The sequence below is a fragment of the Sander vitreus genome, chromosome 18 (genome assembly GCF_031162955.1).
Source record: "Sander vitreus isolate 19-12246 chromosome 18, sanVit1, whole genome shotgun sequence".
NCBI classification, from domain to species: Eukaryota; Metazoa; Chordata; class Actinopteri; order Perciformes; family Percidae; genus Sander; species Sander vitreus.
This window is the reverse complement of record NC_135872.1, coordinates 15,988,808-16,014,721: the sequence shown is the minus strand read 5'-3', so window position 1 is coordinate 16,014,721 and position 25,914 is coordinate 15,988,808. Positions and strand designations below refer to the sequence as shown.

The 25,914-nt window shown below is 42.1% G+C and overlaps 1 protein-coding gene across 1 annotated transcript; it reads left to right on the top strand.

Moving 5' to 3' along the window:
* Nucleotides 1-1,039: 1,039 nt before the first annotated feature.
* On the top strand, nucleotides 1,040-23,996 carry ppp1r14c (protein phosphatase 1, regulatory (inhibitor) subunit 14C). Its single transcript, XM_078275008.1, has 4 exons — nucleotides 1,040-1,393; nucleotides 19,128-19,211; nucleotides 19,639-19,671; nucleotides 21,515-23,996. Exons 1-4 carry the CDS (start codon nucleotides 1,160-1,162, stop codon nucleotides 21,587-21,589), a joined length of 426 nt encoding a protein of 141 aa, XP_078131134.1. The 5' UTR covers nucleotides 1,040-1,159; the 3' UTR covers nucleotides 21,590-23,996.
* Nucleotides 23,997-25,914: the final 1,918 nt, after the last annotated feature.

Genomic DNA, 25,914 nt, shown 5'->3' with positions numbered 1-25,914 from the left:
GACCAGCAGCTGCTAATTTATGTCAAGAAATCCGACTATGGCCAACATATAGACTAGACTTTAGTTTTTACATGTGCTACAAAGTTAAAACTCACCTGTGTTGAGCCCTCAATCCTCAATTTTAGTTGAACAAACATGATTGTATCCAAAAGTGAGAAACGCATACACAGATTAAGATACAGTTGCACAACTCTCTACACACATTTGCATGTTACAATAATGGCCCCATAGGATATGTAAATAGCCTACTGTGCATATGATCAAGCTTATGCTGAGGATTTCCATACAGTAGCCTATCTATGTGGCAAAACCAGATCTTCTCCCGATGACCAACAGGTGGCGCAAAAAACTCTTCCTATGCCAGGCTAGAATATTTGGGCTCAAAATTTTTTATTTAAAAAAAGATGCTGGTATTTTTAGACACATATGTGAATCACACAAACATAAATACTCAAAAGATGCATTTCAATGAATGAATAATAACATAAGGTGGCAGAAGAGCATGGCTAGAATTGGGAAAGACCCTCTGCTCAAGCTTTCCAGCATCTGCTCGCTCTTCAGTGCGCGCTGGTGACAGACAAGCACCATTGAGGGAATTTGTCTGGTGCACTGCAAAAAATACCAACTATAAGAAATAATTTGACCACATATCACTATTTAAAGATCGTTTTACTGCATATAACAAGCTTTTTGAGCCTGTGAATGGCGTCTTTCAGAGTCAAGTGTCCTCAATTAAAATAATAGCATGACTTCCCTCAATAGGCTACTCCATTATTGCCCATTATTATCCATTATTGCCAATTTGAGCAATAATGGTCATGTCTTTCCATGTTTTACAATTATTACTTGAAACCCCCCCTCTTGAAACATAGTGTTGGAAACACTTATTTTTTAACACCATTCCACAGAAGAGGGTTTCCTTTTTTAATGGAAACACCGATTTCAATGTTAACACGAGACAAGCGCCTCGGATGTTCATTTCTTGCAGTGTTCGCTCCGCCTTCTCGGCTGTCTCCGGCGCTGCGCTTTAAATAGCAGCTGTTTAAAAGCTCCTCACCATTCTCCTGTCTGCTGTGCAGCTCGCAGTCTCATTCAGCACAGCAGTAGGCTACCCCACTCTTTCACACACTTCTTAAATAATAAGCCCTCACATCCCGCAATGTCGGCCGCCAGCACCGAGACTAGCGCCCCGCTGCCCACCGCCGGCAGCCGCGTCTTCTTCCAAGGTGCGCCTGGAGTTGGCTGCGTGGGGTCCGGCCCCATCACCGGGGACGACCCGGTCCAGAAGAAACAGGGCAAAGTGACGGTCAAGTACGACAGGAAAGAGCTGCGGAAAAGACTCGTCCTGGAGGAGTGGATCATCGAGCAGCTCAGCGAGTTGTATGACTGTGAGGTGAGTGGGGCATACATCTTAAATCACACAGAATGACACACAGAAGAAATGGTCCAAAATACCTGCTTTATCAATTTAATGGGTTAATGGGTTTAACTCAACCGTAGGCTATATGTCAAATTTAGACTCACTTCATTTGACCGAGTTTACACTCCATGTCTGCCTTGATAGTTGCATTATCTGGATTCATCTCATGTGATTTTCAATGCTCTGATCCTTTGCAAAGGCGTCAGAATAAGGCCATATTTAAAGCCAACCCTAACATCCTTCATTAAACAGTCAGTGTCTTTGAGTTTAACGGTGTCTCTTTGTCCTCTGCAACACTGATACCTGCTGGATTATGGCTGAGGCGAGAATAGCAGGGGTGTCTGAGCGACACAAAAGCTGTTTGGTTTAATAATGTTGTTGGTCTTTACTCACTCTGACTTTGACACAATGTATTGTATTATCCGTTCTGTCGCTGAGAGAGAGAGAGAGAGAGAGAGAGAGAGAGAGAGAGAGAGAGAGAGAGAGAGAGAGAGTCGGGGTTTGTGTGCGTGCAGGTCTGAGTGTGTGTGGAGAGAGATGGGGGTGCAGAGAGAAAGATATTCTATGGGTGATGTGTAAGTACATGTATGAGTGTGCCCTATAGTATGCTGCTGGGGGATGGGGTGGACTGGAGAAGAGGAAAGAAGGGCAGTGGGTTAAGATGTGCTGATGCTGTGACTCTCATCACCAGCCAATCACCTCCTCTGTCTCTGACCCCCTTCCTCGCAACAGAGGGTCTGCACAAGTGCACACATATGCAGCACACATACACACCGCAGGCACACAGTTAGCCTGTCAAGTCAGACTCAGCCAATCAGAGATGAAACAGGCGGTGTGAGCATGCATCCACACATGCCTGCACACATGAACCTCAAACCACACTATGGGGATGCATTTTATTTAAATATAAAGCGTTTTTTAATATAAATGTGTGTGTGTGTGTGTGTGTGTGTGTGTCTATGTGTGGGTACACATCATTGATGTGCATGCGGATGTTCATTTATGTGATATGCTGCATCTCTTACCGTAACTAAGATTGATTACAGTGTGCGTGCATGTGCAGAAGGGAAACCTGCACAAATCACAGCAGGACATTGAACGTCAACATTATTGTCTGTCCCAGTAGTTTGTCTGCTGAAAGAGCATTGCAATGCAAATATCTCTTCCTCATACTGAATGCAAATAGGCTGTTTGCATGTGTGCAAAGCAATTACGATTTCCCGCAGCTCCAAAACTGCTTCCATCTACCATCACCGAAAGCAAATTGTCATTTATAAACCTAAGCTGCTGTTTTTACAGCTGTCGTCTTGTTTGCAATCTTCCTCCTCTCTTTCTAGTCCTGCTGCTGTGGTTCTCACTTAAGTTGAAAAGAACAGCATAGCCCATCTGAGTGGACTGGTTTACATTTCAAAGCCGACTGAGCTCTTGGCTGCGTGTCAGTCTGCCATCAGCAGGTGCGCTTGATCTACAAGTCGTACGATGCCTCCCCACATGGATCGACTGAGCTATTTGATGTTGCAATAAGGGCTGGAGTGCATCTAGAGTCATATCTCGGTCGTGGAATATTTGGATTCAATGGATGTTAGCCTGTTATTTGTTTAATGCAAATGGATATAGCTCAATAGTCAAAAATGTGCTGTCTTGCTAGAGTGTCTATCCCCATTGCTGGATGGAAATCAATCTTTTATTTCACTATTGTAGCATTACTGTTGAAAAAGACTCCACTCTGTTGTCTGCAAACGTCCCTTTTTCCCCTGACTTCGATCCAGATTTCAGGAGATATTCCCAGCAGCATGACACCTCCTCATATTATATCTTTCACACAGCAAATGGGATAATATGATAATCCCCCCCCCCATCCCCAGTCTGAAATCATGCTGGTTGCTGCAATAAGCACAGTGTTGATTGGTGGTAGAAACACATACAAGCTGGCTGCATTTCAGAGGACAGTAGGGAATGAAACCAGTACATCATTATTTTGACACGTTCTCACCGTGGTGCATTGTTAAGGCTTACTTTCATCTGTTCATCTATGAATAGATACATGACGGCAGTGTTTAAGCAGGTGGACTTTACTGCTTTACTGATGATGATGATCACATGAGTGTAAACAGGAAGTCACACTCCCTTCATGCCTGTTAACTACCTCCATGTTCCAGATGCTCTGAGATGAGACAAGGTGTGTGTGTGTGTGTGTGTGTGTGTGTGTGTGTGTGTGTGTGTGTGTGTGTGTGGGTACCCATCATTGATGTGCATGCGGATGTTCATTTATGTGATATGCTGCATCTCTTACCGTAACTAAGATTGATTACAGGGTGTGCGTGCATGTGCAGAAGGAAACCTGCACAAATCACAGCAGGACATTGAGCGTCAACATTATTGTCTGTCCCAGTAGTTTGTCTGCTGAAAGAGCATTGCAATGCAAATATCTCTTCCTCATACTGAATGCAAATAGGCTGTTTGCATGTGTGCAAAAACAATTACGATTTCCGCGCAGCTCCAAAACTGCTTCCATCTACCATCACCGAAAGCAAATTGTCATTTATAAACCTAAGCTGCTGTTTTTACAGCTGTCGTCTTGTTTGCAATCTTCCTCCTCTCTTTCTAGTCCTGCTGCTGTGGTTCTCACTTAAGTTGAAAGAACAGCATAGCCCATCTGAGTGGACTGGTTTACATTTCAAAAGCCGACTGAGCTCTTGGCTGCGTGTCAGTCTGCCATCAGCAGGTGCAGCTTGATCTACAAGTCGTACGATGCCTCCCCCACATGGATCGACTGAGCTATTTGATGTTGCAGTAAGGGCTGGAGTGCATCTAGAGTCATATCTCGGTCGTGGAATATTTGGATTCAATGGATGTTAGCCTGTTATTTGTTTAATGCAAATGGATATAGCTCAATAGTCAAAAAATGTGCTGTCTTGCTAGAGTGTCTATCCCCATTGCTGGATGAAATCAATCTTTTATTTCACTATTGTAGCATTACTGTTGAAAAAGACTCCACTCTGTTGTCTGCAAACGTCCCTTTTTCCCCTGACTTCGATCCAGATTTCAGGAGATATTCCCAGCAGCATGACACCTCCTCATATTATATCTTTCACACAGCAAATGGGATAATATGATAATCCCCCCCCCCATCCCCAGTCTGAAATCATGCTGGTTGCTGCAATAAGCACAGTGTTGATTGGTGGTAGAAACACATACAAGCTGGCTGCATTTCAGAGGACAGTAGGGAATGAAACCAGTACATCATTATTTTGACACGTTCTCACCGTGGTGCATTGTTAAGGCTTACTTTCATCTGTTCATCTATGAATAGATACATGACGGCAGTGTTTAAGCAGGTGGACTTTACTGCTTTACTGATGATGATGATCACATGAGTGTAAACAGGAAGTCACACTCCCTTCATGCCTGTTAACACCTCCATGTTCAGACCTAAGATAGACAAGGTGTGTGTGTGTGTGTGTGTGTGTGTGTGTGTGTGTGTGTGTGTGTGTGTGTGTGTGTGTGTGTGTGTGTGTGTGTGTGTGTGTGTGTGAGTGTGATAGAGGGAGAGACTGCTGATTTGGCGGTGCTGGTCTGGCTTAAAGGTCAGCTTCTGTATCGGTTTCATAAGAAAACCTGATACTACAGAGCATTACAGTGTGTTTGTGTGGGGGTGGAGGCCCTGTGATGATGCTGAAGGTAATGGAGTGCAGAAGAGGTTCAACTCAGATGATATTGAATTTTGTTCTCAATAAAAGCTGGGTGAGAATCTCCGTTACCAATTTGTCCTGTCCAAAATATGTCTCAGGTCGTGGGTTGAAAAACCCGGGACAAACAAAGACCTAAAGTATACTCAAACAATACCTGCAAGTCCGATACGCTCATCTCTTGCCGAGGGTTGATTGATACACCTCTCACTTTTGTATGCTAAATATGAAGCTACAGCTAGTGGTCAATTAGCTTAGCTTAAAGCCTGGAAACAGGGGAAAACAGCTAGCCTGGCTGTGTCTAAAGGTGACTAATTAACACAGTATATATTTTTGTTTAATTTGTACAAAAACCAAAGTGTAAAGAAACAATTTGTTAGGAGGGGGTTTACGGAAAATTAGGTACAGAGCCAGCTGTTTCCAGTCTTTATGCTAAGCTAAGCCTCTCCCAGATGTAGCTTCATATTCGGCGTACAGACACAAGAGTGGTATCAATCTTCTCATCTAAGTCTCTGCAAGAACGCTAAAATAAAAACCTCCATACAATCGATGGAAGTTGTTGAGAAACAGACGTTGGTCTTTACTTGGTGTGTGTGAGAGAGCGACAGAGATTGATAGAGCGGTAAATCTGACTCTGCAGTTTCATGTGTGTTTTGTTGGGGTGCATGCTGCAGAATGAGAGGAGAGAAAGAGAGATTCTGTAATGCCCTACTTTTTCATGGCTCTGCGTCAATAGAACCCCACTCAATGAAGCTTATTCATGTGTGCGAGCGCAGACACTGCCAACATACAGCGCTCTACCCCTTGGGCCTTGTGTGTGTTTGTGTCTGTCTCTGGCTTTGTATGGATGTGTGTAATTGAGGCGCTACATGCTTTTTTGGGTTGATTCCGCATCTCTTTGGCAGATATTGGGTGGTGAACGGTTCCTTTTCCATGAATGGATGAGCATGAGCCCTTGAACTCAAATGTAACACACACACACACACACACACACACACACACACGTGCATATTTGGACCAAATAGAGCAAGAGGAACTAAGACATGGAGCATCTTCTCGTGGATAATACTAACTCTTAGGTCTGCTGCCCTTTTTCTCTCTAGATCATTCCCACAATATGGGGGGGTTGGTTAATTCCCATACTGTTTTGTGTAGGAGGGCTGTCTCAAGGCAGAGTTTGTGGGTGTGTGTGTGTGTGTGTGTGTGTGTGTGTGTGTATGTGTGCGTGCGGGTGCAATGGACAAAGGAATGTGTTGCTGACATAAACACTGACTTCTACTGTAGGTAGAAAAAAACCCATCTTCATCTCTTTCTGTGCATCATTATCCCCTCTCCTCCACCTGCTTTTCCCTTGCCCTTGTCAATAACATTCCCCTTCGCCCGCCTTTCATGTTTTTCTTGCTGGGAAGGACCACGGCCGTGTATCATGTGAACCTCATTGGGCAGCGGAGGTGGAGGTGCAATTCAAGCCAAGTCATTAGTAACGTTCAATAGGTTTAAGAATAGCACGCTGGGGATAAACACACAAATATTGACACACAAAGGCATTGTGTAACCGTTAAGGTTATACTGGATATACTATACAGTCAGGACCATAAATATTGGGACATCGACACAATTCTAATCTTTTTGGCTCTATACACCACCACAATGGAGTTGAAATGAAATGAACAAGATGTGCTTTAACTGCAGACTTTCAGCTTTAATTTGAGGGTATTTACATCCAAATCAGGTGAACGGTGTAGGAATTACAACAGTTTGTATATGTGCCTCCCACTTTTTAAGGGACCAAAAGTAATGGGACAGATTAACAATCATAAATCAAACTTTCACTTTTTAATACTTGGTTGCAAATCCTTTGCATTCAATTACAGCCTGAAGTCTGGAACGCATAGACATCACCAGACGCTGGGTTTCATCCCTGATGATGCTCTGCCAGGCCTCTACTGCAACTGTCTTCAGTTCCTGCTTGTTCTTGGGGCATTTTCCCTTCAGTTTTGTCTTCAGCAAGTGAAATGCATGCTCAATCGGATTCAGGTCAGGTGATTGACTTGGCCATTGCATAACATGCCACTTCTTTCCCTTAAAAAACTCTTTGGTTGCTTTCGCAGTATGCTTCGGGTCATTGTCCATCTGCACTGTGAAGCGCTGTCCACTGAGTTCTGAAGCATTTGGCTGAATATGAGCAGATAATATTGCCCAAAACACTTCAGAATTCATCCTGCTGCTTTTGTCAGCAGTCACATCATCAATAAATACAAGAGAACCAGTTCCATTGGCAGCCATACATGCCCACGCCATGACACTACTACCACCATACTTCACTGATGAGGTGGTATGCTTTGGATCATGAGCAGTTCCTTTCCTTCTCCATACTTTTCTCTTCCCATCACTCTGGTACAAGTTGATCTTTGTCTCATCTGTCCATAGGATGTTGTTCCAGAAATGTGAAGGCTTTTTTAGATGTTGTTTGGCAAACTCTAATCTGGCCTTCCTGTTTTTGAGGCTCACCAATGGTTTACATCTTGTAGTGAACCCTCTGTATTCACTCTGGTGAAGTCTTCTCTTGATTGTTGACTTTAACACACATACACCTACCTCCTGGAGAGTGTTCTTGATCTGGCCAACTGTTGTGAAGGGTGTTTTCTTCACCAGGGAAAGTATTCTTCGGTCATCCACCACAGTTGTTTTCCGTGGTCTTCCGGGTCTTTTGGTGTCGCTGAGCTCACCGGTGCGTTCTTTCTTTTTAAGAATGTTCCAAACAGTTGATTTGGCCACACCTAATGTTTTTGCTATCTCTCTGATGGGTTTGTTTAGATTTTTCAGCCTAATGATGGCTTGCTTCACTGATAGTGACAGCTCTTTGGATCTCATATTGAGAGTTGACAGCAACAGATTCCAAATGCAAATAGCACACTTAAATGAACTCTGGACCTTTTATCTGCTCCTTGTAAATGGGATAATGAGGGAATAACACACATCTGGCCATGGAACAGCTGAGCAGCCAATTGTCCCATTACTTTTGGTCCTTTAGAAAGTGGGAGGCACATATACAAACTGTTGTAATTCCTACACCGTTCACCTGATTTGGATGTAAATACCCTCAAATTAAAGCTGAAAGTCTGCAGTTAAAGCACATCTTGTTCATTTCATTTCAACTCCATTGTGGTGGTGTATAGAGCCAAAAAGATTAGAATTGTGTCGATGTCCCAATATTTATGGACCTGACTGTACATGCACACCTTAAAAACATATGGATATGGAATGGCCACCATTCATTTAAATACAGCCAGGCTGACAGATCCACCCCCCAGTGGGAGACTTAGTCAATTGGATGTTTGTTTTAATGGGCGACCCTGATGTGTGTATGGATCTGGCGGGGAAGGTCATTCTTGTGTTTGTTATCTCTGCTTGGCAGGGAAGACATTTATCTCCCTGCCATTTAAATTACATGGACAAAAATAGATGCTCACTTAGCGTCTGTGTCCGAGGAGCATGCGTTGACACATTTCACGCAGCACCTGCAGACACATGCATCTGCTGCTAAACAAATCAGAGGTGTTGACAAGATGGCCTTTTAGCGAGTGGAGAGCCCCCAGCTGTTGAAACAGTTATAAACAGCAGAAAGGCGTCAAATGTCTATCTCAAAAGCAAAACAGGGTGCAAAGGTTACAATGTGTTTGTTCCCCTTTTTGTCATTCTCTCTACATGCTTCGTCCTGCAGTTATTCCCTACCCCTTCCCTCCTCTTTCTCGTCTCAACTTTCAACCCACCGGGACACCCACCCACCTGTTTTCTTATCCTCTTCCCTCTCCTCTCCCTTTTGTTCTGCTATCATCTCTGTGGCTTTCCCATATATGGAGATTCGCCATTTTATGTCTGTAATTGACACTGTTAATCACATATGCCTTCCAAGTATACAAAAAGGTTTATTTGCTATATCGATAGTGTGATAACCTCGCCAAGAATGATGCCACCACCGAACACAGTGCTGAAATATATCATTACCCCAACATGTAATGAAATTATAAAATGATTTCATCTTCACCCTGTACGCTGTGTTTATGGCTTTAACTGTGATACTACAAGGCTGTCATGGTGGTTTTTAGATGTTTCTACAAACCCCAGGGAGGCATAGCCGTCTGCTGCATGGAAGAGAAAATAAAGGGTAGGGTGGATAGGGTGAAAAATGAAACCTGTCTGCACGTTATTTACTTGAATTACAGGTCTTGCAAATATAGCCATCGAGTCCCAAGACATAGTGGTACGGAAAAAAATCAAAATCTTAGAGTGCAATTGGCAAACATAATCGAGTGACATGCTGTGGAAATGCAAATATGGAAAGCTGCTGAGACCGTGAATGGTAAGAAATGTTGAAGTTTCACACTCACACACTGACTTTCTTGTCTCCCTATGACATCCCCTCCCCCCCATCCCAAGATGATGCAGTTAATCACTGGTTTCATTGTCGCCAGGCCGACACAATTTATAAACTGGCTGTGTACAAACACTGACTCACTCTCTGTGGTTGGCACTGTGAAAAAAGATGCAAAAACACTGTCGTCATTTACGCGTGTCTGTGAGAATGAGACTGAGGGAAAGACAGAGAGAAGGAAGATTATTGTTTTGACTTTCAAAGTCGGCGGGGTGTGTTCATGTGGGGGTGTAGTTTTCTTTGTATGTCTACCTTTGTAAGGTGAATGACTGTGCACATTTGGCAACGATGGATCCAATCAGTAAGGAAGCACTCTTATCTATTACATTTGTAAAAAATAAATAAAAACAAAACCTTTTTCTTGGTAAGTTTAAGTTGGTTTATTGCTTACACTCTGTCCTCACAACAAAGGGGGTTCTAATTGCCTCAGAAATGTAATAAATCCATTAATTTGACTGGCTGACAGCATATGACCCTGGTGCTATTGACATTTTAAGTCCAGTTTGGCTGGAAGCTTTGCTTTGCACTGAGAGCAAAGGTCCAAATGGGCCCCAGTTGTCAATACATTAGCCTCAGGGAGAAACTGTGCCTGGTAAACACAGTAAAATGAATCATGCGCCCCCGACATCACAAAACTGTGAAATAGGAGTCACAAGACAGATGCTGACTGTTTCATGGTTGAATCCACAACAATACTTGGTCTGAGCTTTAAATCAGGATTTTGAACAAAGGAGGATGAGATGATTGTATGGGTTTTGACCTTGTACAGTTATAGCACAAGACAGCATGTGCACGTCAGCAGTGGCTAGACAACGCTTTAAGAAAGAATTGTTTGAGGTGAATGTAAGATGCCAATAACGAGGCCTGCTGTCAAATCTACTGTTTATGCACATCAAGCTGCTTCTGATGTCTGGGTGAGTCCTCAGTTTAGTGACAGTGTCGTGGCATCTCTGCTGTTTGCAGATTATGTTGTCTTTCTAGCTTTAAAGTACATGATATTGTTCGATATTGTTTAAATATGGGGACAATGGTGCACATTTTTAGACTTACCTGGAAAGCATTCAGTGTTGTACTCAGGTGTTTACATGAAAAATGGCAGATATAGTTGTGTAACAAATTAAAAAAAGACAGAGAGAGAAGTTCAAAGCCTGGCTCCTTTCCCACCTCTGCGCAGCTGACCAGTCACAGCATGAAATAGGCATGGATGTCGGATAAAAAAAAAGAATTTCAGGAAATTACAGAAATGGACAGACACAGCCCCCCCACAATTCGACTTCGGAAAGGTGTCGGGGTTTCCCGAAGTTATTCGACCATCCGACAAGCGCTTCTGAGGAAGCATACTGGCACCTTAGAGGCATAGCTAACCATCACTCTGTATCAATAAAGAATGTAAAGACGGCTACTGTGGGGAATATAATTAAAGCACAATACGGTCTTATCACGTATTACACAATCCGACTCTTACTGTAAGTTAAAATAAAAACACTACGTTATAGGTATCTACAGGTATCTACTGCTTTTAACCACTTTTTAAGTGTGTGGATTTCTCTGGAATGAGGAGTACAAGATAAAGACATGGTTGGACACCAATACCTAGCTGGCCTGAGGAAAACGACAGCAGGGCTACTAAAAACCCTATTGTGGAGAAGCAACCACCACAATGAACACTGAATTAATGATTAAGACAATTACATCATAATTAGCGTCAAAAAATTCCGCCTGCAGAATTCTTGCTATTTTTTGACTGGAATTCTCCTTAGAGGATTTATTCCTCCCTTCCTAGTCCCAACCCTCTCTTTCTACCAGTTTCCCTCTCTGATATACAATGTCCTCTAGAGTAGAGCTGAATCAGCGTGGGGAAGAGCTTTTGCTGCAGCAGCTAACTTTATCCAGTGAAGTCACATCATCCGTGCCGTACGGTTTCTGCAAATTGCATCGCCGGAGGGGGAGGAGGGAGGTGGTCCAAAACGGAGGAGGGAGAAAAGGGAGGGGGAAATAGCTATAGAAACACTTCTTCTTAACATTGCACCCTCTGTCGTTAGTGTTCCAAGTATACATGTTGTTTCCTATACATTGTGAGACATGAAAACATTTGTCCTCTTGTCCCATCCTCACCCTCCATTCTCTTGCGTACAGTAGTTTCTCTCTCTCCCTCAGCTCACACGGTCTCCTAAGATGAATTTGTCCCTTTGATGTGAGCCAGCATGGCGCTGTAGTGAGAGGAAGAAAGCTGAGCTGTGAGGTTTTACTTTGTTGCACAATCCTCCTCTGCCTCATCATCACAGTGACCCACTTATCTGTGCGCTCTCCATCTCCCTGCATCTTATTTTCTCCCCTTATGTTTTCTAATTATTGCTCTCATACATAGCTCTCTTCAATTCTTTTCACTTTTGCAGTCTTGTTTACATCTCTGTTACTCTCATATCTTGTTATTTCATTGTTTGACTTATGGAATTATTTCCTCATTTGCTTTCTTTTCTTTGTTTCTTTTGTGCCCTTCTTTTTTAATGACTTTGATATTTTACTATTACAATTCCCCTTACTTATGTTTCTCTGCCAATTCTGTTTTTAATGTTTCTCTATAATCTTTATCACTTGCATGCAGAGCTGTGATTAAAGAAGGCATGGTTGTTATTATTTTATTTATTCAGTTTGAAAACTTTGCAGACTGTGTGTGTGTGTGTGTGTGTGTGTGTGTGTGTGTGTGTGTGTGTGTGTGTGTGTGTGTGTGTGTGTGCTCAATATTTTCTAAGTTATGTGGGGGGGATCTGTCAAATTCGGCCGCATTCTGTCTATTGCTGACACTTAAATAGGCTATACCATTACAGGCAGAGGCTCTTTGCACCATTCAAAAATAACCACTCTCTCTCACTCTCTCACTCTCACACTTTCACACACACACACACACACACACACACACACACACACACACACACACACACACACACACACACACACACACACACACACACACACACACACACACACTCTGAAAATGCCAACTGATTAATCAGTTATATTTCCTCACTCTAAAATACAGTCTTCAACATTGCACATTCAACCTAGCTAGATTAACAAATAGGCATAGAGGCAAAACGTTTAATTCCTGCAAGGTTTCATGTAACGGAAGGGGGTAGCCGACCTAGCACTACCGCTAGCAAGCTAATCTGCTAGCATGTTTGCTGCCCGCTGAGCAAGCTATTATAACAATATTATCTTATAGACTACACTGGCTGTGGGTTTGACTACGTTGTTTTATGTGTTTTTATTTAACAAAATTAGAAATGTAGGCCTACTGCCAATATTTCTGGTGTTTCGGGTGTAGCCAGCGGATATCTGGGCCAAGGCTTCCTCTTCCATGCGTTGGTTATTGATAACAGTCCGATTAGCAACCAGATCCAGGTCCAGACGACATTTTGGCTAATCACTATAAACAGATATCTGCATACGAATGCAGATAAAAAAGCTATTAAAAAGCTCAATTGTCATCAGACGATAGATCGGTTCCCAGATTGCATTTTGGCCGATGTGTTCCGCCTTTTTTGCTCTCCACACAGACTGTTTACCTGCATGCAACCAAAGCCCGCTCAAACATGATCGGTCAATACTACTTGGGCTAAAAACAGAAATCTAATTTCTTCCTATACCAAAATCTTGTCACGTTGCCTACAGATTCTGCATACATATGCAGTATCTGTTTATAAAGATTATCTAATCTTTAACTAGATATTACCTAATTATTAGCTGTAGATTGTGGACTTTTGTGCACTTAAAATAAAACCTTAACAAAAAAAATACTGAACCCGCCAAACATAATAATCGTACTACTGACCTAAGCAATTATCTCTTCGGGAAGTTTTTTAGCTGCAGTTCAATACAACTGGTAGCTCTAGTTCATGTAAGTAGGCTATGAATAGGAATAATCATGAATCACTTGGCCTGAGTGAAGTGATTCCCTGTCACAAGGAGTTTGACTCTTTGTTCGTGGGGAGTGTTTTGAATAGAGTCTGAAAAGAGTTTGTAGTGAGTCAAAGGTTCGGGCTGCTTACATTACCAGTTGATTCAGTTCATCGCAGTTAAACCAGACTGAGAACGCTGCCGGCTGCTTAACTGTCAGTGAAAACAAGTCTGACACACATGCACGCACTTTCTCTGCACAAACACAACAACAAACACACTGGCTGGCCTGTCTCGCTCTCTTTTGCTTGCTGGCTCTCACACGAAGTCGACTCAAAGTTGCCTTCATTACAACAAACACGTAGCTCCTTGTTATCTCTCTTGCACACACTATCGTCTACACATAGCATACACACTAACTTTTTCTTTTCCCGTTTTCATCGCTATGTCTTTCTTCTGCATTATGCAAACACATTTGCAACAAATGGTGCTTCTATTTGTCTCTAATACAAACTATACATACTACTATAATGTTGCCATTGCAATATTTTGGCACTCACTATATATCCCATAAAACATGTATTTTTAGGATGAGGTTCTGTATGAATGCTTTTTCAACAAGTGTCTAAAAACAAGCGCAAAATTAGATCTTATTTAGACTTATTTTGGTACCATTTGGAATGCATTCCTGTGAGTGTCTGCATCTTTGCCTGTCCCTCTATGTCTCCTGGCATTGTACGCTGTCATTTTGTCGCGCTTCCACTGCTGGCAAGATGGAAAATGATTTTCCCCGGGGGCAGTGGGTGTGACCTCAACTATTTCAGGCTCTCAATCGCCAGCAGGTTGGTGGCAAGTTCAGTGTTTATCGTCATGTTAAGTGTGTATGAGTGTGTCCATTCTTCTCATTGCATGCAGTGTATTTGCCACAGTACGGTACTTTCTCACAAGCTCCACAGAGAGACAAAGCCCTGTGGTGAGCATTTCTCTGATTGATTGTGTGTGTGTGTGTGCGTGCGTGCGTGCACGTGTGTGTGTAAATTTGCACGTCGTTGGCGATTGCCTGCAGTCATGCTTCACACACACAGGCCATGCATGCCCTAGTCATCACCAATCACAGTGACAGAAGGTGACGGACTGCCTGCTTTCAAGTAGAATAGTCTCTCTCACACACACACACACACACACACACACACACACACACACACACACACACACACACACACACACACACACACACACACACTATATATAGATTCATCTGTATTATTAGGTTAAAGTTTCTCTCTGTAGCCTATGGAACTCAGCAGACCAGTGTGTGAGCAGTACACCACTCACTGTTTTTTTTTGTTTTTATACATCTTGTATCCTCTTTTTGGCATTCATGACCGAAGCCATGATCTCTGTGCTCTGTTCACATTTCAGAACTGGCAAGTAGCTGTTGTCAGGTGTAAACAAGCTGACCTTTGAAGAAAGAGCAGCCGTAATTCGTGATTCGTTCTTGAAATCCTAGTTTGGATCTCTAATGGGTTTCATCTGTCCTAAGGGAATGAAAACTGCTCAAACTTGTCTGTCGATGTTTTTGGGGCCTAAATTGGATATATAATATTGTTGACTGGCCATTTTAAGTTTTTCTAATAAGCAATCCAAATGGTGGGGGAGTTTCCTAACTTATACCTAGTTACAGAGAGAAGTTACTACAGAAACAGTGGAGTTCAGGGGAAAGAGTTTGAAGTTGTTGGTCTTACCACAGCACACAAACATTATGGGATAGGAGAAAAAAATGATCTGGGTTGTTTGTATTTCTTGAAACCAATCACAAGCGACAATCATCTTGGGCGACGCTAAGCTCCAGACGCAGTGACGGTGGCTCTGCAAAATGGTCGCGGGAAGGAACTTGTTTTGGTGGAACATGCCAGAAGAAAATGCCACATACAATATTAACTGAAGTTAACTGTTCACACAATACAGAAATGTGAGCTATTTAAATTAGCTGGATACATGATTAAACGTAATTTGCTCTTATCAGTGTATCGCCGTGTGTACTTTGTACGCAGCAATCCCCACCAATCAGTCCCATAACGTCCCAGTTAGAGAGTAAATGCCGTGAACATATTCTTTTTAAATCTTTACAATCATTCCCCGAAAGAACCAAGCAGGCCTGCCTCAACGTGGTATCATGACTTCGCGTAAACATACACGCCGACTTTCTAATGCCAAGTGGCGTGTTATCTGTACGCATTTTGAGCTATCTGTGTGTATGCCATGTTGCGTGTTATCGCCGTCTTGCCGTGTTATCGCGAGAAGAAAGCTATGATTGAGTTTAGGAAAAGAAGAACGGGGTTGGCTTTAGTATTTGCCATTTCATACTACTCCCTACATCGTAAATTCACACACAATCGCAAGGTAATGTAAGTCAATGGAGGCCAAACGGTGTTGATAAACACGCTAAAATGCGAGTATGCGTCTTTATAACACGCCAATAATGGCATACGAATTGGCGTGTCATACATATGCCAATTCATGGGATCAGTCTGCCTGCCTTGTTCCATGATCCAAATTTTCTTTCACATCAACTTCTCTGATGTTTTTCACATTTGCATATAACCTCAGTCCTCTGGTTCCACAACGCACACACTTCTCTACTAACAGATGAGGGGCTTTGATATGTTCTGTAACATTCCCTCGTTTCTCCACCTTACTTTTTTGTTTCCTTCATGAGTGGGGATTTCAGAGCGAGACCCTCTTGCTAAGACGCAGAGAGAGATTTCAAAGAAAGAGGTCGAAGGGGACGCTCGTCTGTAGAGAGACTGAGATGCTTAAAATGCAGGTTGTGTAAATGCCTCTTAACGGCTCAGGAATGGTGATTAAGGTGGGGTAGCATTGTGTGCAAATGTCTGTGTATGAATGCCAAGTGTGTGTGTGTGTGTGTGTGTGTGTGTGTGTGTGTGTGTGTGTGTGTGGTCTTGTTTAATTATATTCGTGGGGTCCAAAAACCGGGAGTCCAGTATACTTGTGGGGTCCGGACAGCTTTATGGGGCCAAAATGCTGGACCCCATAACTTTAAAGGGCTGTTTGAGGGTTAAGACTTGGTTTTAGGATTAGGGATAGAATTAGGTTATGGTTAGGTTAGGGTAAGGGTAAGGGTTAAGGTTAGGCATTTAAGAATGGAATGCATTATGTCAATGACAGGTCCCCACAAAGATAGTAAAACGCAGTGTGTGTGTGTGTGTGTGTGTGTGTGTGTGTGTGTGTGTGTGTGTGTGTGTGTGGGTGTGTGTGTGCGTGCTCTCAGAGGACTCCTCTATGCTTTTGCCTGGGGCATGCACTGGTAATTTGATTTTAGCTCTCAGCATTAAAGATGATTGATGTGCACAGAATAGAACTAGCTCACAATTATACCTTTGAATTTACAATACCAAAGACAAGTAAGACAAGTGGCAAGAGTGGTACATTATGTGCTCTGTGTTTCACAGCATGACTACAGATGAATTTCCAACTGGAGTTTTTCATATCAATCCTTAACTGTGAGGATGCAAATTAAAAACAGCAGGAATGTACAGTATATGCTTCTGGTTCAAGCAGTAAACACAGAGAACCTACCTCAAAAATCCCACATGACATAAGTGACACTCACACCTTGTGCACCTATCTCATTTGAATTTGTTCACAGACACACACACACACACACACACACACACACACACACACACACACACACACACGACAATTTAAAACTGGAAAATGTTTTAGCTTGGGCAAAGGGAACCACGGAACCAGGGATCATCCACCATGCATCAAAAATGGTATTAAAGTATTTTTTGCTAGGGTGTTTAGTCTAAAATAGCAACATGGCATCATGACTTCGCGTAAATGTACACGCCACTTTCCTAAAGCCAAGTGGCGTGTTATCTGTACGCATTTTCAGCTATCTGCGTGTATGTCTACGCTGTATACAGCGGACGGCAGTCTGCAACGTCACAACGTAAACACACACGCCACTTTCTAAAGCCACGTGGCGTGTTATCGTGAGGCTACGTGTTATCGCGAGGCTGGGTTTTGGAAACGTCATACGTGGGTTGGGTTTAGGAAAAGAAGAACCAGTTGGCTTCAGGAAAAGAATAAAGCTACGCTTGGGTTTAGGAAACGGGACACGTGGTTTGGGTTTAGGAAAAGAACAAAAAAAAAGCTACTTCATGAGATCTGTCTGAAAATAGCCCTTCTTTATTTTGGTGTAGGTTCAACAATTTCAATTGAACCATTGAACACATTTTTGATCATCGAGGGCATGAGAAACTTTCAAACAACAACAAAACCTTTATATACACAGTATGACCGGCGTACCATCAGCCAGTTATTTACTGTGGCAGTCAGCTGGTGTGAATGTATTTGCTGGAAACAGCGGAGTGTGGTTTTATATGGTCATGGATTAGTGAAAGCCATTATGTATCAACCAAATACCAAATCAATAAGCTGTAAGAGATCTAATAACCTAAATAGCTGAAGAGTTGGGTGTCGATTCTCAGTGGGATTATAAAAACGGCAAAAATAAACTAAATGGAACTTGGACATGGCTCTTCATTTCAACCTGACTACACTGATGGAAGGAGCTGCTGAATAGCCAGGATGACAAGAACGTCCATATTGGAAAATTCTACACAACTCCAAAATACGTTCAGTATCAAAGTCCAATGCCTACATTTTTAAATGACTTGCTTTTGCTTGATATTTGATATTGGTTATGGCATTGCATTTAACTATAAGGTAAGGCCACTAAAACACTTGGTTAAAGTTAGGAAAAGATTATGGTTATGGGTAATAAAAAGGCAAACATAATTGCATGTCTGCAATGGAACGCAAATGGTATGGAAGTCCCATTTGCTACATGCCCATTCACCTTCACTTTCCACCTCACTACATAAAGGGCACACTACTTCCTACATTGACAATTAATGTTGGCATTGGATATAACTTGTGAGGTGCGGATTCATCCGATATATGGACGCATTTCTGAGTGATACTGGGGTGAAATAGCAGAGTCCATTTTGCTGCAACCATGCAGTATGTTGTTACAGAGCAGTTCAGCTGTTGGTAAAGGCAACCACTTGGATGAAGAAGCTGCAGTTGCACATGGTTTCTTTGGCTTTAATTCTCAGAAGGGAGACTTTGTAAGATACATTATGTGGTAGCTGGGAGGAAAGGGTTGATCCTCCCTGCGTGCCTCTTTTGCACAAGCCCTGTGGTGAAATAAAATGAACCGGAGGAAAACAGGACCTTTGAAGTGGTGTTGAGCAGAATACAGCCTCTAACCCCCGAGCCACTAAACGGCCCAGCCCCGGCAGCGCGGCATAGCACAATGACATTTCCATGTGATGTCTGCTCCTGATAGGCAAATATATGTTCGGGCTGTTTGGAGCTTGGAGTGCAGAGACGTGGAAACAGTGTTTTAAATAAAGAGGTGATATGAAGGAACTGAAAGTGAGAGAAAGTGTGTATTTGGGGTTGGCTTTGGTGAGGGGTTAGAGTCTTAAAAAAGAAAAAGGGTGTAAAAATATGAGTCAGCATCTCAGCATTTTGTGAACATCTTTCCAATTTGATTTCCTCTCCTCTTGCTGGTTTTCATGTCATTGTCTTTGTGACATGAATCTGTTTTAGCAGCTCACTAACCAAGAGTGTTTTTGTGTTTCAGGAGGAAGAGATGCCAGAGGTAGAGATAGACATAGATGATCTGTTGGAGGTCAACAGTGACGACGAGAGAGCCAGCAAACTGCAGGTATGCTTCTGAGACTGTGTGTCTGTCTCTGTGCCTACACATCATCTGAATACATATTAAGAGCTAGACAGCATGTTTACTAGATGAGATGAAGCCAAATCCTCACTTTGTAGTCAAACTTCTCATGTGACTGCTTTGCATGCTGGTCTATTGAGTACAGTATGTCAGTGGAGAACTCGGCATTGCTGCCTTTTTTACTGTAGGTTGGATTTCTCTCTGTATGATTCTTAATGCCGGTGCATTCAAAGACACTCTTGTTTGATTCTGGCAGAATGATACCAAAGCCTGACATCATGCTCACCAACCACTGAAAAACCGAATTGTACATTAACTTTACATTTTGCCTTAGTGAATAAAAAATGAAAAATCCAAGAGCTGTCAAGATCATCAACAACTCTCTGTTTCCCCTGTTTTGCTTTTTATACAGGAATCATTAATAGACTGCTACAAACCAACAGAGGTGAGTGTGTTTGGTGTCTGTCATACCATGAAATGCTCAATATCACTGGCCCAGCAGCTTGTGTGTAGATAGACATTATTAATGCTCACATGCACCATTCGATTTGCAGTATATAGAGCACTGTATGTTGAAGCATCGTGCCCCACATGTGTATGTGTGTCCTTAATTAATTTCTTGTGACATTCACATTCATTTTCTCGTTCTCCTGTCATCCTGACCTAAATACGACGAAAGATTGAAAGGACTTCTTACAAACACACAAACTAGCAAACTAGCAAAATAGCATGTACACACACACTAAATTTGTTTACTAGTTAAGGGATTTGAGTCTGTGTGTGTGTGCGCGTGTGTGTATGTGTGTGTGTGTGTGTGTGTGTGTGTGTGTGTGTGTGTGTGTGTGTGTGTGTGTGTGTGTGAAGGTGAGTGTGTGAAGGTGAGTGTGTGTGTGTGTATGTGTGTATATAGAGGTGTTAAGCGTTTGGGTTAGGGTGAGGTGGGGTTAAGCCTAGACTCCCCATCTGTCGTCTGCGTGTGTGTGTGTGTGTGTGTGTGTTTGTGTGTGTGTCATTAGGTCAGACTGTGACCTAATGACACACACACACACACACACACAACACCTACAAGGTCACTGGTATCCAAAGCTACAGAAGTGTCCAATCAGGTTGACAGACGCCAATATGTCACACGCACACACACACACACACACACGCACACACGCACACACACACACACACACACACACACACACACACACACACACACACACACACACACACACACACACAGTAAGAGAAAGGAGTAGCACAGATGCCAATTTGTACAGAATCCCACAGAGAAGGCATCAGCTGGGGATAGACAGTGAAAGACAGAAGCAATGGAGAGCAATGTGACAAAGGTATGGAGTGATGGAGGGAAGATGAAAAAAGGAATGAGAGCACTGTTAGAAAAAGGGGTAACACTTTACTTGAAGGTATCTACTAAGAGTGACATCACACTGTCATGACACAGTCATGACACATGAACCCTAACCCTAACCATAACCATAACTTGTCATGACAAAAACCAAATGACACTTACTAAAAGAAGCGTTATATCATAACGTTTATGACTTGTTTATAATATGACACGTTCATGACAGTGTCATGTCACTCTTATGTAGATACATTCAAGTAGAGTGTAACCGAAAAAGGTAAACTGGGAACCTACCAGGAGATGAAGTGAGGGATGCAGAGGGATATACAAAAAGACAGCTAGAGGCAGAACAACAGACAAGAGTGCAGGGTAGAGAGAAGAAGGAGAGGGACAGAGGGACAGAGAGGAGGGGGAGGCATCAGTAATTGGATCATGAGCAGACTCATCCCTGATATAATGAGGGGGATTATATTCCAACATTTTCTCCACCTCATTCAAGCCTCTATACAACCTCTTGCTTAAAAGATGTGGGTTCTTTGTCCTTCTTCCTTACTGACTTAGTTTCTTCATAATGTAGTTTTTCCTTATTGTCATTTAAAGGGCAAAACCAACATAATTCAGAGTATGTTGCTCTACAGTTATGCAGGACCTGTCTGCGGTCGATCACATCCCATCCAAGCCATCACACAAATAAAAGCAGGACACTTTTGCCTGCTTTAGTCTGGAAAATCAAATAGAAACGTAAGATAGCTTGTGGACATCTAAAGATTCAAATTATGCTCTTCTTCTTTACTGGGAGCATTTACTGTTATAATCCAATTTTATAACTTTGTTGCATCTTAAACCATTAAAGAAAGAAACATGATCAACTCTGGTGTGAATGGGTGTATGCAACTGTTTGTCTAAGTCTTTTTTCCTCTCTTCCTTGCAGGTCTTTGTCCGCGAGCTGCTGGGCAGGATAAGGGGAATGAGAAAACTCAGTGCGCCAACTAAAAAGGGCCTATAATGGCTGTGATTTCAACTATCAATCAACCATAAACTCATCTCAGCTCCACCTACTTAACCCACTCAACCTGGACTGTCATCACTCAGAAAAACGTATCTAAACATAACAGCATTACTAACTATCCTGCAATTTGCAAACAGGCACCATACTCCATGCATATATCACTAGTCATTCTTTTCACAATCACGTAGAATAACAAGGTGTATTATAATATTTGACTGTTGAAAGGTACGTAAGCAAAACAGAGCCAACATGGTTAAATAGCATTACAGCCACAATAAAATGTCATGCCCTGGAACGTGCCAGAACTGCAACTGTGCTTTAACACGAATACCACCTTATTCCACATTTCAGAGCCATGTTACAATCTGATGCTGTAATCCCAACAGGCATATAGCATAAAACACCAACAAAAACGGAGGTGGTAAAAAAATGTTTGTACTGCAGTAGGTGTGAAATTAGCTGAAGCACTATGTAAACACGGTGCTTCATGGTTTTGTCATTTTTTTACTGAGGTATTTTGCTGTTACTTCTTTTAAATAAAATGTACTGTATGTTGCCATTTATTGTTCATGTGATTGAAATGTGGTCTTCAACAGTTTTCATTTTTCCTACTTTAAAGTCACCCTGCTTATTCTTACTCCGTCAGTGCTTGCAAATGTAAGGGAGCTCTGTAGTTTTATTTTAAGCTCAAGGCGTTAATACATCAATTCCGCCCTTGAGTGATGTGTAAACTCTGGAAAGAGGAAAAGGGATATTTTTGCAAGTTAGGCTAAAATAGTGTGAAGACTTTTGCTTTTTACCCACTGTTCTAGAATACTTTTCACTACAGCAAGGCATGATGGGTGTTGCAGTTCTTGTGTAAAACACCTATATGATTGGCAGCCTTTCACTTATAATGTTATGCAGTGTTCTCTCCATCAGTATACATATCAGTTGGTCATTTAGGTTTAAACACAAGGCCCATACATTGCAGTTGTTTCTTACACTCTGGCTCACTTAACCCTGCTAACTTGCCTCTCTAATAGTGGTTGATGTTGCCTTTAAGGACATTCAGGATCAGTTCACTTTTTTCTCAGCACTGAACCTTAACTACTGACAACCTAAAAGGCAAATTTGGTTGAGTCAGAACCTGAGGACAACTTGAAACTTTGACACTGAAACCTGTCAGGTCCTGTAAGGGAATGTGTGCCAAAACTGGGAGTATTACATAAAGCATTTCCACAGAGATTGTTTGTCAAGTTTGTGAAACATCTTCAAGTGGATGGGGAATTTTAAGATTATTAAAACTTTTCCAGGTTGCAGAAAATATGTTGTTATTGCATAATCCCAGGTTTGAGAGGTGGATTTAGTTATATACTGTTGTTAATGTGCACCAACACATTCTAAAACCTGTAAGCTCTGGTACAATCATGACTCTGTTATGGGGTTGGGCCCGGTTTCACTTCCGAGCAGTCAATCGAGTACCGACCGGAATAGAGCAGACCTAAACCTGCCCTATGATATACCCTCAGCTGCCAAAGACAAAAGCAGGGCAATGTTTGATTTTAACATAACACTTGCAAAGCACCCGTCTTGCATGCTAAGAACAGAGAAAACACACAAATAAAGAGTATAGATATTATGAACTTATAATCAAGCAAAAACTACTTTTTTGACTTAGCTACCATGTCTAACTTTATAGAACTTTTTGTGTTGAAACAACGTGAAGGTCACGTTGGAGAGAATACAGGAACATTTTAAAAATGGTGCTGTTTTTGATATTTTTCCCAGGTTTTGGTTGTATAAAACACAATTTCACTGTCAATTGATGCCAGAGAAATGTGTCTGAAAGAAACGTGTCTGTATTATTTAAGGGGTGCATACAGTCTAAAGTGGCGTCCTCTTTGCATTTCCGTTCCTCAATCTGAGTGTCACCACACTCAGCTAGCAATGGTTGATTTGTATGAAAAAGATCATGTGTTTCTAGATCAGTGAAGTGAAAGGAAAATGTGAAGAGGAAGCCATTATAGGCAACTACATCCAGGTCTCAAGTCAAGGTACTCTATAGGATTTTCTCTGTCAAGAAACAGTTCAGGGGCAATAGGCTGATATTTTATAATTTATGGGATTTCATGTGGAGAGTATTTTGAAAGTGTCCATACTAGAAAGCTTTAAGTTTGCATGTATTTTTAAAGTCGCATGTTGAGGGGAACATTTTGTTGGCCCAAACGTTTTTATTTTACAAAATAAAACACTTTCCTTTTTATACCTTTATTATTATTAAGACTAAAATATTCAGTTTTTCAGCTGCAGATTTTTTTCTGTACATCCACAATTAGCGTTCTTGTTTTTAAATTGTAATGTGGTGTGTGGTTTGTTTTTGCTGAAAATAAAAATGCAGAAGGACTGTACTGTTTAAACATGCCATTCCTGTGTGTTTTTTGTTTTAGTTTTTTTATGGCCTTTTTTTATGTCTTTGTGCCAAGAGTTAGATGAGAAGAGCAAAACCACTCTCATGTCTGTCTGCTCACTAATTAACACACTATAACATATTTGTTTAAACCGTACATAAACCTAAGTGTAAAAATGACAAGTTCCCGTTTCCCTTCCCTGTATTTTAGTCTTTATGCTAATCTAAGCTAATTGGCTGCTGGTTATAGCTGTATTTAGAGGACAGATATGAGTGTGCTATTGAGCCTTCTATCTAATTCTAAGCCAGAAAGGGAATAAGCATATTTCCCAAAATATCATTTGTGTGGATGTGTTGAGATCTGTGTGTGTATGTGTGTGTGTGTGTGTGTGTGTGTGTGTGTGTGTGTGTGTGTGTGTGTGTGTGTGTGTGTGTGTGTGTGTGTGTGTGTGTGTGTGCTTTCACATGCCTGTGTTTCTTCACAAGGGCCATAGTAGAGCATGGTGGTTGCCATTGTGTTCAGTGCCATAAAATGTGGCAGTAGTTTAGTAGGACAGCCTGGTCTGATTCTGTAAAGAGCTCATCAGGGTATGACATTATTGCTCAATGTGCGCATGAGTAGCCTTTCTCTGCAGCATGTCTAGCCCCATATGGACTAGCCTACTGTACATTGTTGCAAGGTAGAGAGTGTTCATTGATCTCAGATTTAAGAGGGTGCAAAGAAAGAATAATCACATTGAAACTTAAATGTTGCATCACCGATCTGGGAGAGAACAAGTCAACCTCAGTGCAAATCAAAGCTCAAACATTTTAATTTCTAAAGGTAAGTCATGTGGAAGAATATAGGCCAGTTTACAGAGACAGACAGCGAGAATGACACACTTAGTGAAAGTTCCACAGCTTTTATTCCCGCAGAGAACGTGATAATGAATGTCTTCTGATTCACTCACACACATTCCCAAACAGCCTCGTGGATTTCACTGCAGGAAACAGAACTGCACACACATACTGCATGTCGGGAGGAACAGAAAGCCAAAGCGGTGCCAGCGCAGCTGTGCAGTGCAACAAGGCTGCGTGTGCCTTTAAATTCCATGACCCACTTTTCACAGCTGGGGCTGGCTGGCAGGGAGCGCTCGTGCACGCGGCCTTGAATAATTGGGACTGCAAGGTGAATGTGAGGAGAATAGTTAAGGACGGGAGCATCCCCCTCCCCGACAGCCAGAGCGCCCGGATCAGTCAGCTGGCTGCACACCAGCAAATCTTACACCAGCTTCGTCGCTGTCGGTCATGGTGTTTCAGACTATTAAAACTGGTGTAAATCCAGACAACAGACAAACAGTTGTTTGACAGAAGAAAGGAAAATTGTATGGATGTATGAATTGAAATGAGAGCAAAGAGGGGGCATTTTATGAGCTGTCAATGGCTATTACTGTGTAAAGCCACTGTAAATTCCCAATGAATACAACAGCAACACATCATATCTTCTAATGTGAAATAGCCCAGCAGACCCTAGTCTAAAGCTTACATCTTCCCATCCCCCTCTTCATTTTGCCACTCTCTCTCTTGATCCTATACGTTCCTCTCCGCCCCCCTGACTCTCTTCTACTACTTGACTATATTCCCCCCCTTTCCCTTGTGGATGCAGTGATCCATCATGCCAATACTTCAGGGAGACAGTAAGAGAGAGAATGGGGGAGCAGATTGAGAATAGAAATAATACAGACAGACACTGTATATGACCAAGGCGGTAAAGAGATAGATGAGAGATATATATAGATGAGACTTCAGCAGCGACTCCCCTCCAGTTCCCTTTCATCTGGAAGACAGATCCCATCTTGTCTCCACTGCTGTGGAACCCAACTGCAGCATCAGACAAATGCTGGGCCAACGTGTCACACTGTTATAGCCTGCTCATTCATTCACATGACAAGCA

Bases quoted from the DNA above. Each gene is read 5' to 3' on its own strand.
- ppp1r14c (XM_078275008.1), top strand. From the start codon at position 1,160: ATGTCGGCCGCCAGCACCGAGACTAGCGCCCCGCTGCCCACCGCCGGC. The intron at 1,394-19,127 runs GTGAGTGGGGCA...TTTGTGTTTCAG, and splicing joins GCGAGTTGTATGACTGTGAG to GAGGAAGAGATGCCAGAGGT. The intron at 19,672-21,514 runs GTGAGTGTGTTT...TCTTCCTTGCAG, and splicing joins ACTGCTACAAACCAACAGAG to GTCTTTGTCCGCGAGCTGCT.